Below are 17,628 nucleotides of genomic sequence, written 5' to 3'. Positions count from 1 at the left end.
TATGGAGACAAAGTATATTTGAGCAGGAAAGATTTTGTGTAACCCTCAAATTTTTAAAAATATCTTAGTAATAATATGAAGGAAAATTTATGCTAAGAACTATGCAACAAAAGTAATGGAATGATTTATGTTGAGAATTTGGGCATTTTTCAGTTTTTTAATAGTATAACAGATGATGGTTAATGGTTATAAAAAGGCTTTGTCCACTTGATTGAAAGTGTAGTTTTATAAGACTTTCTGTTAAACTTAAAGTAAAATTTAAGATTTCCCGCCAAATGATTTGTAATATTTCTAACTTATGTCAATTATTAATCATTGATTGTTGGAGAACAAGAAGCCGGAAGTACCGTGAGAATGTCCTGAAGGAAAAGCACGGAGCAGCAAGGAACTGAAAGCAGTTCCATTCCTTTCCTTCAGGACATTCTCACGGTGCCTCCAGCTTCTTGTTCTCCAACAATTAATAATTTTGTGTTAATAAATACAGTGAAATCTCACTCTCTAAATGAAAAAAATTGATTTATAGAAGTACGGGTGGAAAATATAACTTTCTACCAAGTTAATCATGACTTGGTGTACTGGCTGTTTTAGTGTAAATATTTAGTAGAGGGGTGCCTGGGTGGCTGTCAGTTAAGCGTCCGACTTCTGCTCAGGTCATTGTCTCACAACACGTGGGCTCGAGCCCCACATCCGGCTCTGTGCTGACAGCTCAGAGCCTGGAGCCTGCTTTGGATTCTGTGTCTCTGTCTCTCTGCCCCTCCCTCCCTCATGCTCTGACTCTCTCTCAAAAATAAACATGGAAAAATTATTTAGCAGAGAAGTTACTGCTCTCATATTGCATTTTTAAATATAGGTTATTTCAATCTTCATGTTAACTCTCAGTAGTTACTATTTTCTCTACTGACTTCTGTAGGAGGCCATGATTAAAAGAATTCATCCAGAATTCATCTTTTCTAAATAAAATGGACTTCATATATAGTCTATATAGTCTATTTTCATATATAGTCCAGTACTGGTAGCTGCTATTAACTTTTTTCTTGGATGTACTCTACTACTTTAATACAATAGTATTATGTACTTAACAATGTTTTAATTTCATGTCCTTTTTTTTCCTGTTTGTTCTGAAGTGTTTCTCAGTTCATGAGAAAAAGTGTATAAAAATTGCAGATTACATATAAATTATACCCAAATTGGCTTCTTCCTAGGTGTGTAGATGTTGTCTAATTGTAACATTTAAATTTTCCTTTACCTACATATGGCAGCTTCTATAGTTTGGTTACATATAAGTAATTATTGGATACAAGTGCATCAGTATTTATTTGAACATCAACTATGTCTAGTGGTATCTTTTAACTACTGGTTGTTAAAATTGCATGAATAAAAATTTTATAAAACACTAAATCTCACTGTGGTCCAGGCTTTTAAAGGTATAACCTTAGACTTTTTTTTTTTTTTTTTTTTTTTTGGTGACAGGTATAATTGCGCAATCAGCAGTTCTGATGATCGTAGTCTGTTTCGAAGGCTGAAACTTAATTATGCTATTTTTGATGAGGGCCATATGCTGAAGAATATGGGCTCTATCCGCTACCAGCACCTTATGACAATTAATGTAAGAGAGGATTTTGTGAATTATTCCAATTATAATTTAATGTATTTAGTATTTGATATCAGGGGTCAACAAACCTGTTTTGTAAAGGTCCAGATAATAAATATTTCATGCCTTGTGGGCCATTAAGCTTCTGCCACTTCTTTGCTTTTTAACTACCCTTTAAAAATATAAAAATCATATTTATTGGCTCATGAGCCTCAATTTGCAAACCCCTGTTCTATGTGATAAACTTTATGAATATCAAATATAATCTACTTTCATTGCCTCGTAAAAGTGATATGAGGACATAAGTTACCTACTTACAAATGAAACCATTATTTTTACACATTCTACCTTAAAACACAATAGATGATAATTTTTCTCAGTTACTAGTCTTTCATCAGAGAATGTTACATTATTAATAATTGTCTTAACATTTTTTTCCTCCCCCACTGAGAAATGCAGACAAGGATTTGGCTTTAAAAAAAAAAAACCTAAATTTTACTTTCATTCATTCACAGGCAAATAACCGTTTGCTGCTCACGGGCACACCCGTACAGAATAATCTGTTAGAACTCATGTCACTATTGAATTTCGTTATGCCACACATGTTTAGTAGTAGCACCAGTGAAATACGAAGAATGTTTTCCTCTAAGACAGTAAGCATAAATTCATTATTTTCTCCCAAGTATGTCACTTTGTGTTTTATGGGGGCCGTTTTTCTATTTTGTCTTTTTTCTTGTTTTCATAGTGTATTTGTGCTATCAACTAAGTTTAAGTAATTGATATCCCTATACTTGGGTGAATTGGGAAGTTAGCCAAAATACAATGGGAAATAAGTTGGTAACTTTTGTAATTAATGTCTAAGAGTTTTGGTTTTAATATCCTGATTTTCTGAAATGACAGGTTTAGTTTAGTGGAGAACTCAGATACGTAATTTGTGTGGAAAATTTGATGATTGCATTTGCCTTACTAAAATTAGGTAAATTAGGAGCATTTCTTTATAGGTAAACTGTAGAACGGGACAAAGGTAGAATGTCCAGAAAATTCCTATACTGGAAAATGTATTTTGAAATAAAATTCAAAAGTAACAATTTCTAAAAGTTACACTTAAATTCTATTTAAAAGAAAGTCTGGTTAATTTTCTCCCTGTTGCTTAGAAAGAGTACAGGATTTGCCTGGGTGGCTCAGTTGGGCATCTGACTCTTTGTTTCGGCTCAGGTCTTGATCTTGTGGTTTGTGGGTTCAAGCCCCACATCAGGCTCTGTGCTGACAGTATGGAGCCTTCTTGGGATACACTCTCTCTGCCCCTCCCCTGCTCACTTGTGCTCACTCGCTCTCTCTCTCTCTCTCTCAAAATAAATAAATAAACAAACTTAAAAGTACAGTATAATCTTCAGAGACTCCTAAATTTTCTAGTACAGCAATGTTTATACACATTTTTGACTGTCTCCCAAGTCTCACATATTTTCCAAGAATTTCCTATGGTGGTCTTCCACTGCAAATTAATGACCTTTTAAACTTTCACTAATGGATTCACTCCCACTTGATGGCCAAGCAGATTATAGAATATGAAGGACTTTGTCACTTCTTAGAACAAAATTCCACTTCTTTAATTCTCCAAAATTAATAGGTTTTGATTAGGAACCATCCCTGTCTTTTAGACCACATGGTTTACATCCCCGGCACTAGCTTTCTACCTAGAACATAAGTTTCCTACCTATCTCTCTTTCTCTTCCTCTTCTCTTCTTTTTCCCAACCTGTTAAACACACACACACACACACACACACACACACACACACACACACACTTTTTCATGAGACCTGGTATAATTTGTTACGACTCATTAGTTATGACTTAATGATTCTGAACACCATCCTAGAACAGTTCAGTTTCGTTAGCTTAGCAGAATACATGAAACCTCAAAATACATATGGAGCTTGAAGAGGTAGATTATAGCCCAGAGTTGACATGTGATATTCCATCTAGAATGAAGTGCATTTCTGTGGAAAATAACTCCTGATGATAGTGAGGATGATTTTCATGTTATGTAATGTTGTTACTGTGATCATTTAAATAAGTAATTTCTAAAAGGATATGTTCTTTTTTTACTTAGAAATCAGCAGATGAGCAAAGTATATATGAAAAAGAGAGAATAGCACATGCAAAACAAATTATAAAACCATTTATTCTCAGAAGAGTAAAAGAAGAGGTAATTCTTATTTGCATATTTTTTTTATTATGATTGCTTTTTAAAAATCTGTTTTCTTCTTTATTTGAATGATCTGCTTAAAGTGTTTTCCTTTCTCAGGTTCTCAAGCAGCTACCTCCCAAGAAAGATCGAATTGAATTGTGTGCAATGTCAGAAAAACAGGAGCAACTCTATTTGGGTCTTTTCAACAGATTAAAAAAATCTATCAATAATATGGGTATCATCTGACTTTCACAATTTCATGTGAAAAATAATCTGTACTGGGGCTACATTTTGTTTAGTCATGTTAATGGTGGGATTTGCTCATTTTTAAAAAAATAGTTAGAATTTGAAGAAATAAACTTTTTGTTTGCATTGAGGTATATTTCAGCAAACATCAGCTTGGGTTTTGTGGGTTTTTTTGTTTTTAATGTTTATTTTTGAGAAACAGAATGAGAGCATGCATATGTGAGGGAGGGGCAGAGAGGGGAGAAACAGGATCTAAAGTGGGTTTCCTGGTTTTGGGGTTTTGTTTAATGCATGTTCCTTGGATCACAGAAAAAAATACAGAGATGTGCAATGTAATGATGCAGTTGAGAAAAATGGCCAATCATCCTTTATTACATCGCCAATATTACACAGCTGAAAAGCTCAAGGAAATGTCTCAGCTTATGCTAAAGGTAAGGATTTCACATTATGTTAGCACTAAGCTTTAGCAACATAAGGTTAAATTAAACCTAACGAGCATATTGACCCCATACTTAAGAAAAGCATGTTTATTTTTATGTATTTTATTTATTTATTGAGAGAGTGCAAGTGAGCAAGTGGCAGAGAGAGAGAATCACATGAGGCACACTGAGGGAGAGAGAGAGAAGTGGGGCTTACCCGATTCAGGGCATGAGCTCAAAAACCATGAGATCATGACCTGTGCTGAAGTCAGATGCTTAACAACTGAGCCACCCAGGTGCCCTAAATTTTTTTTAATGTTTATTTTAGAGAGGGAACATGAACAGGGAAGGGGCAGAGAGAGGGAGAGACAGAGGATCCGAAGCAGGTTCTGCACTGACAGCAGAGAGCCCAATGCAGGGCTTGAACTCAAAAACCATGAGATCATGACCTGAGCCGAAGTTGGATGCTTAACCAGCTGAGCCACCCAGGCATCCTGCATTTTTTTTTTTTTTATTGTTTATTATTTTTGAGAGAGAGAGACAGAGAGCAAGCAGGGAAGGGGCAGAGAGAGAGGGAGACACAGAATCGGAAGCAGGCTCCAGGCTCCGAGCTGTCAGCACAGAGCCCGACGCAGGGTTCGAACTCACAAGCCGTGAGATCATGACCTGAGCTGAAGTCGGCCGCCCAACCAACTGAACCACCCAGGCGCCCCTGCATTTTTATTTTTAAGACAAAGGTCAAGATGGGGCATCTGGGTGTCTCAGTTGGTTAGGCATCCAACTTTGGTTCAGGTCATGCTCTCACAGTTCATGAGTTCAAGCCCCGCATTGGGCTCTGTGCTGACAACTCAGAGCCTGAAGCCTGCTTGGGATTCTGTGTGTGTGTGTCTCTCTCTCTCTCTCTCTCTCTCTCTCTCTCTCTGCCCTTCCCTCGCTCACACTCTGTCTCTCTCTCTCTCAAAAATAAACAAACATTAAAATAATTTTTATTTTATTTTTTTTTTTTTAAATATTTTTTTTTTCAACGTTTATTTATTTTTGGGACAGAGAGAGACAGAGCATGAACGGGGGAGGGGCAGAGAGAGAGGGAGACACAGAATCGGAAACAGGCTCCAGGCTCTGAGCCATCAGCCCAGAGCCCGACGCGGGGCTCGAACTCACGGACCGCGAGATCGTGACCTGGCTGAAGTCGGACGCTTAACCGACTGCGCCACCCAGGCGCCCCTAAAATAATTTTTAAAAAGAAGTGTGGAGAACTTCTGTAATACCCAAGAGGACTGACAGTATGTATCAAAAGTCAGCAAACTGTGGCCGTAGGGCCATTTTTATAAATAAAGTTTAACCAGGTCTTTTAGTTTCTGTTTTTTTGTCTGTGCCTACTTCCTCAATACCTTGGAGATATTGCAGGCTTGATTCCAGACCACCACAATAAAGCAAGGCAGATGAATTTTTATTGTTTCGCCATGAATATAAAAGTTATGTTTAGGGATGGCTGGGTGGCTCAGTCGGTTAAGCGACCGACTTCGGCTCAGGTCATGATCTTGCGGTCTGTGAGTTCGAGCCCCACAATGGGCTCTGTGCTGACAGCACAGAACCTACAGCCTGCTTTAGATTCTCTGTCTCCCTCTCTATTCGCCCCTCCCCTACTCATGTTCTGTCTCTCAATGTCTCTCAAAAATAAATAAAAACGTTAAAAACCAATTTTGTAAAAATTAACAAAATAAAAGTTACGTTTACACTGTACTGTTGTCAACTAAATGTGCTACAGCATAATGTCTAAAAAAAGTGTGCATACCTTAATTAAAAAATATTTTATTGCTAAAAGAATGCTATTGTCATCTGAGCTTTCAGCAAGTCATAATCACTGATCATCATAACAACTATAACAGCAATGAAAAAATTTGAAATATCTGAAGACTTACAAGAGAGACAAAGTGAGCAAATATTCTTAGAAAAATGGTATCAATAGACTTGGTCAACACAGGGTTGCCACAAACCTTCAGTTTGTTAAAAAATACATTATCTATGAAACACATAAAGTGAAGCAACATTATGCCTGTACAAGTGCAAAGTTGAGTAGTTGCAAAACAAATCATTTTGCCTACAGAGCCTACCTAAGATATTTACTGTCTGGCCCTTTTTAGAAAGTCTGCCAGCTCCTAATCGAGACTTCCATAATGCACTTCTTTATTTATTTTTTTACCAAAAAGATCCCTCAGATTTTATGTCCTAGATAGTGCATTGTTTTTCTTCATTTGTTTTCTTCATTTTTTTCTTTATTATATTTTGTCTGTAGGTTATTTTTTTTTTAATGTATATTTACTTAGAATGCATGGGGTGGGGGGTGGGTGGGTAGGGACAGAGAGAGAGGGCAGGAGAGAATCCCAAGTAGCTCCAGACTGTCAGCACAGAGCCCAATGTGGGGCTTGATCCCATGAACCCTGAGATCATGACCTGGGCCAGAATGAAGAGTTGGTTGCTTAACCAACTGAGCCACCCAGGTGCCCCTTGTTTATAGTTTTTTTTTTTTTTTTTTTTTTTTTTCAACGTTTATTTATTTTGGGGACAGAGAGAGACAGAGCATGAACGGGGGAGGGGCAGAGAGAGAGGGAGACACAGAATCGGAAACAGGCTCCAGGCTCTGAGCTATCAGCCCAGAGCCCGACGCGGGGCTCGAACTCACGGACCGCGAGATCGTGACCTGGCTGAAGTCGGACGCTTAACCGACTGCGCCACCCAGGCGCCCCCCCTTGTTTATAGTTTTAATTAATCTTTGTTTTTGCCTCATTCTCCCTTAGCACCCACCCATAGTTCTTCTTTATAGATCTTGGTGTTAAAAGTCATTATTTGCTGTTTTAAATGTGCTTATATTATTTTAAATATATTATAGAAAATTTTAAACATGTAAGAGTAGAGAGAATTGTATAATTAAATCCTCTACCCATATAACCTTCACCCATTTTCTTATACAGTTATTATGTGGAATGACACTGCTCTCATTTCATCTAGACCCCTCCTTAGGATTATATTGAACCAAATTGTAGACCTTATTTCATTTCTGAATATTTCAGTATGTTATCTCTAAAGCAATAAGGGCTTTCCCTTCTTTATTGTACCTAGAAAATGAGTATTATTTTCCTTTGCTAAATTGGTTACAGTGACATGTGATATTTAGCTATTTTACCAGATGTGAACAATTTTATTCAAGTGTTCTGATCATATTATAAATTAGCTTCATTTTTAAGTGTGTATTCTGTTTTGTTTTGAGGAACCTACACATTGTGAGGCTAACCCTGATTTGATCTTTGAAGATATGGAAGTTATGACAGACTTTGAATTACATGTACTTTGTAAACAGTATCGACATATTAATAGCTTCCAGTTAGACATGGACTTGATTTTAGATTCTGGAAAATTCCGAGTTTTAGGATGCATCTTGTCTGAATTGAAACAGAAGGTAATAAAGAAGAATGCTATTCCTCTTACATTTTTACAATTACATAAACTTTTTAAAAATAATTCTGACATGATTTGACTTTCTAGAAGTTGTAGCCTGTGTCTGTTCTACATTTTTCTAGAAACTAATGCTTTGACCATTTAGGGGATATATTTGGGGATATGTTTTCCTGATTACTTTTCCTCTGTTGAGTCTCAGAAAAAAAAAAAAAAAAAAGCTAGTAGAGTTGCTTTTAAAAAGTAATCTTGTCATTTCATAATGACATAATGACATAATTGGTTATTTGTATGATTGCCTCTAAATTATTTTGAAGATATTTTGAAGTTAACTACCACTCTAGTTTCTATGTGAAATAGTGTACATTTTTAAGATCATAATCCAAGTAGTACTTTTGTAGTTGTTTTCATTAACTGTCCTTAAAAACCAAAACTAAGAATTACGTTTTAAGTCTGAAGTTCAGAAGTTAAGATAATTTATTTATATATAAACTTGTTATATCTATAATAAGAAATTTACCTTAGCTGTGACTACTTGATTTTTATTAAAGAAGCAGTTGATCATTATATGCTTATATCATTTTATTTTTCCATGTATCTAATCCATATATGTATTTTCACAGGGTGATAGAGTTGTATTATTTAGCCAATTTACCATGATGCTGGATATTTTAGAGGTTCTCTTAAAACATCATCAGCATAGGTACCTCAGATTAGATGGAAAGACTCAGATTTCTGAAAGGTTCGTATACTTCACTTTAGTTTCAGAAAAATCTCTGTCCACTTCACCTTCAAATAAGAGTAAATGCTAGAATTTTAAATGTATAGAGCATTTGCATTGTCTCACTTTGAGTCTTTCATGTGGTTATTTGAAATCATTGTGTTAAGATAAGGAAATTTTCCTTTTTTAAGTTTTTGATCTGAATTGCATAGAAATATATTTCAGTATCTAATTGGAATTGTGTACCTTAAAATGTTTTTTCCCCTTTAAAACTCATTCAAAGCCTTGAAGCACCTTACATTAAACCAAGATTGTTTTAAAACCTTGGGCTTTTTGTATTTTAACAGTAATTAAGTTTGGTTGTTTATTTTTTTAATACCCAGAGATTAGAAAGATTGTCTTCAAAACAAAAAAAGAATGTCTTTAATAGTATGTTTACACTTCATTATTTCTTTTGGTTTGCTTTTTATCAGCCAGGTTTTTTTTTTTTTTCCCTGCGTTAAAGATAGAAGTCATCCTAAAAGAGAACAAACACCTGCTAGTTTGATCTTGAGATCCTTGGTTCAAAGGTATCAAGAGCAGCTGCTGACAGACTTCTGAGAAGACTAAAGCTGACGAAGGCCAGAGATTGAAAAGCCATACACAAAATTTAGATAGAAGTCATTAAACGAAGGAGAAAATAATCCATTAGGATTACTCAAACCTGAATAGTTGAATTAAAGTGAGAGTTAGTAGGAAGATACATGGTATGGAAAAGAAGTTAGTGAATCGAGAAGGTCTTTCAGTAAAATAACTGCAGGAGAAGTGCTTTAGTGCCAGGAGCATGTATTTACATCTTCAAGGTTTTTTTCCATGTAGTGTGATTGTTTTCAATTTTAATTGTGTACATTTTAGTGAAATTTAGCCTAATATATATTTATCTGACAGGATTCATCTAATTGACGAGTTTAATACCGATATGGATATCTTCGTGTTTCTGCTGTCAACAAAAGCTGGTGGCCTAGGAATAAATCTGACTTCAGCAAATGTTGTTATACTTCATGATATTGACTGTAACCCTTACAATGACAAACAAGCAGAAGATAGATGCCATAGAGTAGGCCAGACTAAGTAAGTGTTTTGAATTGAAATTTAGTTTTAACCAAATGCCTGTTTAATTTGTATAGAAGAGTAGAATATAGTCTGTCAGTATTCTGCTTCAGTTTTTTTTATTTTCGGCAAAGCCTGGCTGCTGATATCTTTCATACCAGCAACGCTGAATATGACATATCTCACTATGTCATGTATTCACTTTCTAGTAGTTAAAATAACCTCGCACCCCACCCCAATTTTGATGAAAACAAAATACTATCAATGGTTCAGCTCATTTGAAAAATATTAGTAACTCAAAAGGCTTTTTTTGTTAGACCATTTAAGAGCCAGATAGACGTAATAATATATATACTGTTGATACTCTATTATCCTTTAGGAAGCACATTATCTGAGTTGTAGATATTTTAGGTGAAGGATCATTTTGACATTGGAGGTGAAAATACCTGTAATTCAACTCTGCTGTCAGATGTGAGTAGCCAGTAATCATTATTTTCTCTGTGGAGTATATGTTTCCAAAAGACATTGATAAAATCATTTATGAACCAAATATTTATCAGTGCCTATTATGGGACTAAAACTTCCTGTGTAATCTTTTTACTTTTCTATACTTCCTTACTTTTTGTACTGAATTATTTATTGGAACCTGATGAGCAAAGCATGTTCCTTTTTAAAATGGAATATCTCTCTGAACCCAGACTGTTTGTTGAAATAAGTTTTACTAGTAATTTTTGGAGTACAGATATCTTTCTGTCTTCTTGGATCAATAAGAAAGGATGTTTAGAAGTTACACGCTCAGAAAATGTTAATCCCACGTAATATGAATAAAAGGAAATTTAAAGTGAGGGATCTATTTATTATGCAATCTTCACATTATTCTTACCTCTAAGATGTTTTATATAGTTTATATATATTCAAATTTTATATTAAGTAACCAATGGACATATTTTCTATTTTCTTTAGAGAAGTACTAGTTATAAAATTAATAAGCCAAGGGACAATTGAAGAATCCATGCTAAAAATTAACCAACAGAAATTGAAACTAGAACAAGATATGACCACAGTAGATGAAGGTAAGTTGTTTGTAAGCAGAAACTTCGGTATTTGTATGAAAAATAGCAGTAGCAAGGAATTAGCAAAAATGGCCTGAATCCTTACCTGGCATACAGTATAGGGATGGCATGGTAGACGATAAGCATACTCATTTCAGAAGTACTACAATAACTAAGATTATTTCACCAGAACTGATATAAATGTTTGATTTTGGGAAATTCTGTCTCTTCCATCCCTTATCTCTTGACACCAAGATATCCCCCAAATAAAATTAGATCTGTAATTTTATCCACAGTTTTATGATATACTTACTATATAAGTAATATATATGAACCCAAAGATTTAAAATGCCTGACATAATATTAATTTATTAAGAACTGTAACATTTACATTTCATTTTGACTGGTAATTACTTACTGCACTATAGTGTAATAAGGTGCTTCTTCCCCACAGCCCCCAAAATTTAGTAATTTCAGACTGAAGTTTGTTGGGTACTACAAAGAACCCTCTAAGAGAGCCCTCTTCACTTGACCTTTTTGAAAAGAATAATTTTAAAGTTTTGAAAAGATAATACATTCACATAATTCAAGATTCAAAAGATACGAAATGGCAAACAAGACTCCTTCCCACTCTGTCATCCAGTTTCCCCATAAAAGTGACATATTGTCCTTTTTAAAAAGCATGTGACCACTTTTTTTAGGTAGATAGAAGTAAATAAGTCTGTGTATTCTTTCTTTAACACAAGTTAGCATGCATTTACATCTTACCTAAATTTAATTGGATGTAAACTATTTTATCATTCTAATAAGGATATTACTAATATTGATCACAGTTTATTTCAGTTCAGCAAACTTCCATTGAATATTTACTATGTCCCAGTATTTTGTTGGGCACTCTGTATTATAAGAGTTCAGTATATTTTAATCTGTTTTAAGAGCGAGAAAGCCATATGATGAATTACTATGTCTCCTTCCTGTGTAGTATTTATTTCCGGGTGCTTCAGGTTGGGGGGGGGCACGCATTAGAGCAAGTTTGAGTAAGAAGTAACCGTGACGATTATAACCTAAACAGTTAATCACTGGGCTTTGAGTGGAGGTGGCAACTTGCTGATTTCAGATTATGTAGCAAAAGCAATAGAGTGAATGCATAAGACAGATTCCGCAGGGCAGCATTTTTTCCTGATTGTTTTGTTAGGGCATCTTTTCCAATTTAGGAAAACAATTAAATATTCTCATTTAGTAATGTTAGCACATACCCAGATATGTAGATTTTATTCTAACAAGAAGTCTTTAAGTAGAACCATCATAGTTAGTTAATTGAGGTTTCAGCAGTTTGATTGTTGGACTCCCAACTATCTTTAAGTATACAGGTTGCTTCTCATGAGCTAGTTCATTTCCCCAGAAACATACTTTCCAATATTTTATGAAATGAGGATGGTGGCAGATGCAGTAAGCCTACTGACTGCATTCTTACAGCAAAGGAGAAGCTGTTCCAGTCTTCTACTATCCCCACATCCAGCATTCTTCAGATTCAAACTTTCCAAAGAATAAACCTTCATTTGTATATGGCTGGCTCTGTTGCACAGGCTTTAGGTGTCCTATTCTGCAACCTGTTTTAGCTCTGTATATTCCCCATCTTTTAGAAGCCATGTAGTACCTCCATGTTCTTGAGCTTTGAGAGGCAAGGAAAGGATTGTGAATGTGAAGTAACCTTCCTGCATTTCCCACCTGCACACACTTAAGTTTTTGCTTTGTCTGTTTTGCTAAAGTCCGCTTCCATTCTTCCATTTGCTCTTCATCTTCCAAAATTTGACAGCTTTCTCTCCACTGTTGTCTTTTTCTTCTGTTCGTTCTCTTTTGTATGGTACTCTGGACTTTCTTTTTTTTTTTTTTTTTTATAGCATTTTAATTGTATTTCAGGTGAGACCAGTGTGTGTTCAGTCATGTCTAGTCATAATTCATGTAAATTGTTTATATTTACGTAAATTTGTTTAGTCTAAAATTGTACCTGTGTTTTCACATCAAGTATTTGTTAAAATAGCAACTTATTTCAGCTATGCTTTTAGGCTGTTAGCTTTAAGATGTTCAGAATTAAAGAATCATTCCCCCATTATCACTCTTCGTTTCTGTAGGAAATTTTCCTTTGTCTTGTTTTAACAAGAAAGAGCTTTAGCTATTTGTGTGTCCATTTTTCCCAGTATGTGTTTTATTTGGTAGGCTAAAGATACAATAATGTCTTTACTCTCTAAACTATGATTTTGCTTCTGATTTCATTTAAATAATTTGACACTGACGTAATGAGAGTACATGTACCCTTCTTTTCATCTCTCACAGTAAGGTTCTTTTCCACTGTAAACAAAAACTATATTTATAATTGTGTCTATGCTTTATGTTAACAGTCTGTATGCCCCTCTTCCCATGAAACTGAAAGATTAAGTACCATGATTCCTCTCAGAAATGCTTGTCAGATTTTTGTATTTCTAGAGCTTGCCTTAGTGATTCTCAGAGTGCAGTGCCCCTGGACCCACAGCAGCATCACCTGCAAAATTGGCAGTTTGAAACGCAAATTCCTAAGCCTAACTCCAGCCCTACTCAGTCAGAAATTGGGACTGGAACTCAATAATCTGGTTGGAGTTTCTGATCCAAACTAAAGTCAGAGAACCCCTGCTTTAGAATAAGAATTATGGTTTTGGGGTGTGTGTGATTTTTCTTTAACCTCTTAATGTGATTAAATTAATAAATGTTCTACCTTTTAAAACTTTTATCATGGAAATTTTCATGCAAAAATGTTGAAAGCATAGTATAAGTGAGTTTAACAGTTGTAAACATTTTGCTTCATCTAGCTTCTTTTACTCATGAACCATTACAGTCAGTTGTAGACTTGACACTTCATTCTGAATATTTCAGCATTTCCTCTCAGTTGCCACAGTACCATTATACATCCAAAAAAATTAACAGTAATTTCCAAATATTATCATATATTGCCCATATCTGGATTTTTCCCAATTATCCCCTTAAAGTCTCTTATAGGCTTTAAAAAAAAAAAAAAAGGATCCAAAGTTCGTACATTGCATTTTATTGCATTATATCATTAATATCTTCAAATTTAGAAGAGTTTCCTCACCCTTTGCTTTTTTCTACCTCTTCCTGAATTCCTAGAATACTGAATTTTCTACAGTCTTGTTGTCTTATATGTTTGTAACTTTGTTGTCTTACTGTCTTCTGGATCTGATTATTTACTTGGCTCACTTAATTTGGGACCAGATTTCATGGGCTATTGTTAAGTCTGTGGATGCGTTTCAAAGCAAGGGTGTCAGTGAGCTCCCTGATAGTTTATGGAATAGTTTTTCTTTCTGTGCATATGTTTTTTACTAAAAGGAGAAGAGTAGGTAAAAGTACTCTCGTAATTTTAGATTATAACTAGACTGTGTATGTGTGACAGAGAGAGAAAAGTGATTAGTTTTGCTGCATTTTAGCCATATCTGATTTCTAAAATTATCCATTGCTAAAAATCTACAAATAGCTGTATACCATTGTCACTTTAATCAGTTCATCTAAAAACAGCTATACCATTGTCCCTATAAACTAATAAATCAGTTCATCTAAAAACAGTCTGAGTGACTCATTGAATTAATCAAGGATAACTAGATTCTACACCACCTTGACACAAGATGTTTTCCCACTGTAGAAAATCCTGAATACTAACTGGGTAAGTGTCTAGATACTGGAGTCTCATTTAATATGGTGAAAACATTGGGAAAGGGTTATTTATAGTTATGGGCACTTTACTCTTCAGCTGGTATGCCATATTCACTATTTTGTTTAGATGTGCCAGTTTTAAGTCTAAGCCAGTGATTGTATCTTTGTACTGAAAATAAGGGTGTTGATGGATGATTCTGTTTGGTTGTCTTTGTTTCCACTCTTCAGTTTGTTACATGAAGGTTTTCACCAAATAACCTGAGGAGAAAATACTGTGTACTGTATGAATAGAATGTCATCCAGATCAATACCTGTGTATCTTTAGATATTACTTATGTGAAATCACATAAGAGCCTAGCCTATAGATGGCTGTGCTGGCATGAACGTTAGCACAGAGGAAGTAGCCTTAAATACACATGGGGCTTTGCGAAGGTTTTTAAACAAGGAGTGACACTGAGACAAACGGAGCCTTGAAAAACAATTAGGCATTCACCAAAGTTAGAATCAGAGAAAATATATTTCATAAAATATTTTTATGAAACTTTTAATGCTGCTTTCTGACCTGCAGGTGATGAAGGGAGTATGCCAGCAGATATAGCCACGTTACTAAAAACGTCAATGGGCCTGTGAAGTTAAGAATTGTGAATTCCTAATTGATGAGGAAATATCAACTTGGTGCACTCAAGGACATTTACATTATGATGACCATGGGGTTTATGAACATTTATAACTTTTTATAATTTCCATATTACATTTCTCATAGTATGGACAACTTTTTTGCCACTAACTGAATTCTCCAGATGCTCACATGTGAAATTTCAAACAAAAAGCCACAAATAATGTAGTCCTGAAGATGTTGAATAATCATTTTACAAAACAGTTTTCTGAATGGGGATTAGTTGGTGATTGTTTGTAACAAATATGCTAATGCTTTAGAAATGTCAGTATTTTTGTAATTATTTCTACCTCCAAATATATATATATTGTCTTTCACTGGATAATGTGTGTAGATTTTTACATGTGCCTTATTTGACAATGCTTATGTCTTGTTTTTCTTGTCTCCTTTGAAGTTCTTTTTTTGTTAGTTTAAACGATGCAGCTGTATAGATTATATAGCTTTCATTTTATTGCTATTTGAAGCAGATGTTCACCACTGTCAATAAGAACTCAACCTGAATTTAAAGGTGGCATTCCATATACTAACACCCCCAGGTCCTTCCAAGTACTTCTGTTAAAACAAATTTGTTTGGCTAGGCACTAAGTTGTTTTCCAGTGAATAGTAACTGAAGAAGCCCTTATCTTGCTCCTTGGATTAATTCCTTCTGTTCATTTCCCAACTGCACTAATTGTGCTTATTACTCTGCCTATTCTTGTGCATGTTTTCATTGATTTCCCTCTCCTGGCTTTTGCTTCTCTTGAAACTGTTGCCCAGTCACTTCTGCTCCAGTTCTCTTTACTCTCTAAATAGTAGTTTATTCCTGCCACGTCTCCACGTATCAGCAAAATGTGGGTAACACTTGTCTAGCCTGGCAGAACAGATTAGCAGGCTATTTCACTTCAAAGCAGACTGAACGTGACTTCATATTAAGGCAGCGATAGGTACTGCATGGAAATAGGTCATTAACGTTAAACACTTCTCAAAATATAACTTACCAGTTTCCAGAATTTCCAGTACAGGACCTTCTGAAGAGAGAGCCATTGTTCAATTCCAATTCAGTGTGGGTGACAAAGTGAAATTTAGAAGAAGTAAAGTTGTCTATTTGATATTTAACTCTTTATTAAATCTTTCTTTAAAATTTTGCCTGTCAGTCTATCTTGCTGTTTTTATTATACATCAGTTTCTTTGTATAACTTGTGGGTTTCATGTGTTTTGTTTTTATTATGTAAATATCATTATAAATAAACTTATTTATAAATCACAGACTTGGTAATTATTGGAGATTATACTTTCGAGGCATCCTCACTTGCTAAGATGCTAAGGTAATATAGTCCTCTGGAGTTAGAAGAGTATTGAAGCTCTCAAAGCAGTCTTTAGATATTAAAGACTCTGAAACTCACGATTGAGTAGGTTTACCCAATCTTGAAGGTACATTGAATATATTCAGTATATTTTAGTATAATGGGGCTAGAAGGAATCTGCAAATATTATTACTACCTCCTACATTGCAGGACCCAAATCACTTAGATTGTTGGAAATACTACCTTTTAAAAATCTCTCAAAATGGATTTCTCATAAGTTTTCTGTGTTAATGTGTCTTCAGTGATCGGCTGTTTCATTTGCTGTTAAATCCATAATATCTTTAATAAAAGCATTCATGAACATAAGTTGTATTTTCACACCCTTTTTAATAGTTTCTAACTCTCCCTTTACCCTTAAAAATATAATATGGAGCACAAATGAGATCATATGTGCTTAATATTGTCTTTCTCAATAAACTGAAATTTATTACTTAGGATGTATTCCCATCAGTGTGTTCATTGGACTGATGTCAGTGAACATCATAATCCATTATCAGTAAAGGGCATGTGAAGCCATAGTTATTGGAATATTATCTTGACCAACCGAAGCAACTTTTATTTTTTAATGCAACTTACAAAGAGGTAGGAAACATATGCCTTATGTGTGTTCATAACTGTATTCCTGACCCAGAGACATGTAACTTTATACCAGGAGATATTTTTGTCACAACATTACTGTTGTTTCTGATTGTTGGTATTACTGTATAGTGGTTAGATTGGAGTATCAGGAGATTTGGTTTTCATTTACTTGACCCTGAGCCAGACACTTAAATGTCCATAAAATTAAGGAAATGATTCTTAAGATTCTTTTCTTCCCAAAATGTGTTTTTGTCTGATTACAATATGCAACTTTGATTCATTCATATTCTCTCATACTTGCTCACTCACCTAGGAGCCATTTAACTTGGGGACAGGATGGGATAATGGAATGTCCTTCAGTGAAAAATGGTGACCTAAAGGTTAATGATGATGCTATGATTGAAATATTTACTTATGAAACCTGCTGTGGTTGCATTTTATAGTTGAATTATGGTTTGTGTAAACAAATTGATTATCTTATTTTGAATTATTATAATTTTAGGTAAGCATTGTATTTCTCACTTTTCTCACTTTTTCCTAAATTCTATTTTAATTAAGGCTTGTCAGAATG

General features: G+C 34.8%; 1 protein-coding gene across 1 annotated transcript in view; it reads left to right on the top strand.

Moving 5' to 3' along the window:
- Window positions 1-16,378, top strand: part of SMARCAD1 (SWI/SNF-related, matrix-associated actin-dependent regulator of chromatin, subfamily a, containing DEAD/H box 1) — a 79,227-nt gene extending 62,849 nt beyond the window's left edge. Inside the window, 10 exon segments of the mRNA XM_045472722.1 lie at window positions 1,471-1,606; window positions 2,107-2,244; window positions 3,703-3,798; window positions 3,898-4,015; window positions 4,336-4,457; window positions 7,714-7,902; window positions 8,522-8,640; window positions 9,547-9,729; window positions 10,672-10,781; window positions 15,028-16,378. Coding sequence (XP_045328678.1) covers window positions 1,471-1,606; window positions 2,107-2,244; window positions 3,703-3,798; window positions 3,898-4,015; window positions 4,336-4,457; window positions 7,714-7,902; window positions 8,522-8,640; window positions 9,547-9,729; window positions 10,672-10,781; window positions 15,028-15,089 — 1,273 coding nt within the window. The 3' untranslated portion in view covers window positions 15,090-16,378.
- The last annotated feature ends 1,250 nt before the right edge of the window (window positions 16,379-17,628 follow it).

This window comes from Leopardus geoffroyi, chromosome B1, assembly GCF_018350155.1.
Source record: "Leopardus geoffroyi isolate Oge1 chromosome B1, O.geoffroyi_Oge1_pat1.0, whole genome shotgun sequence".
NCBI classification, from domain to species: Eukaryota; Metazoa; Chordata; class Mammalia; order Carnivora; family Felidae; genus Leopardus; species Leopardus geoffroyi.
Note: the sequence above shows the minus strand (reverse complement) of the source record. Positions and strands in the feature narration are given on the sequence as shown.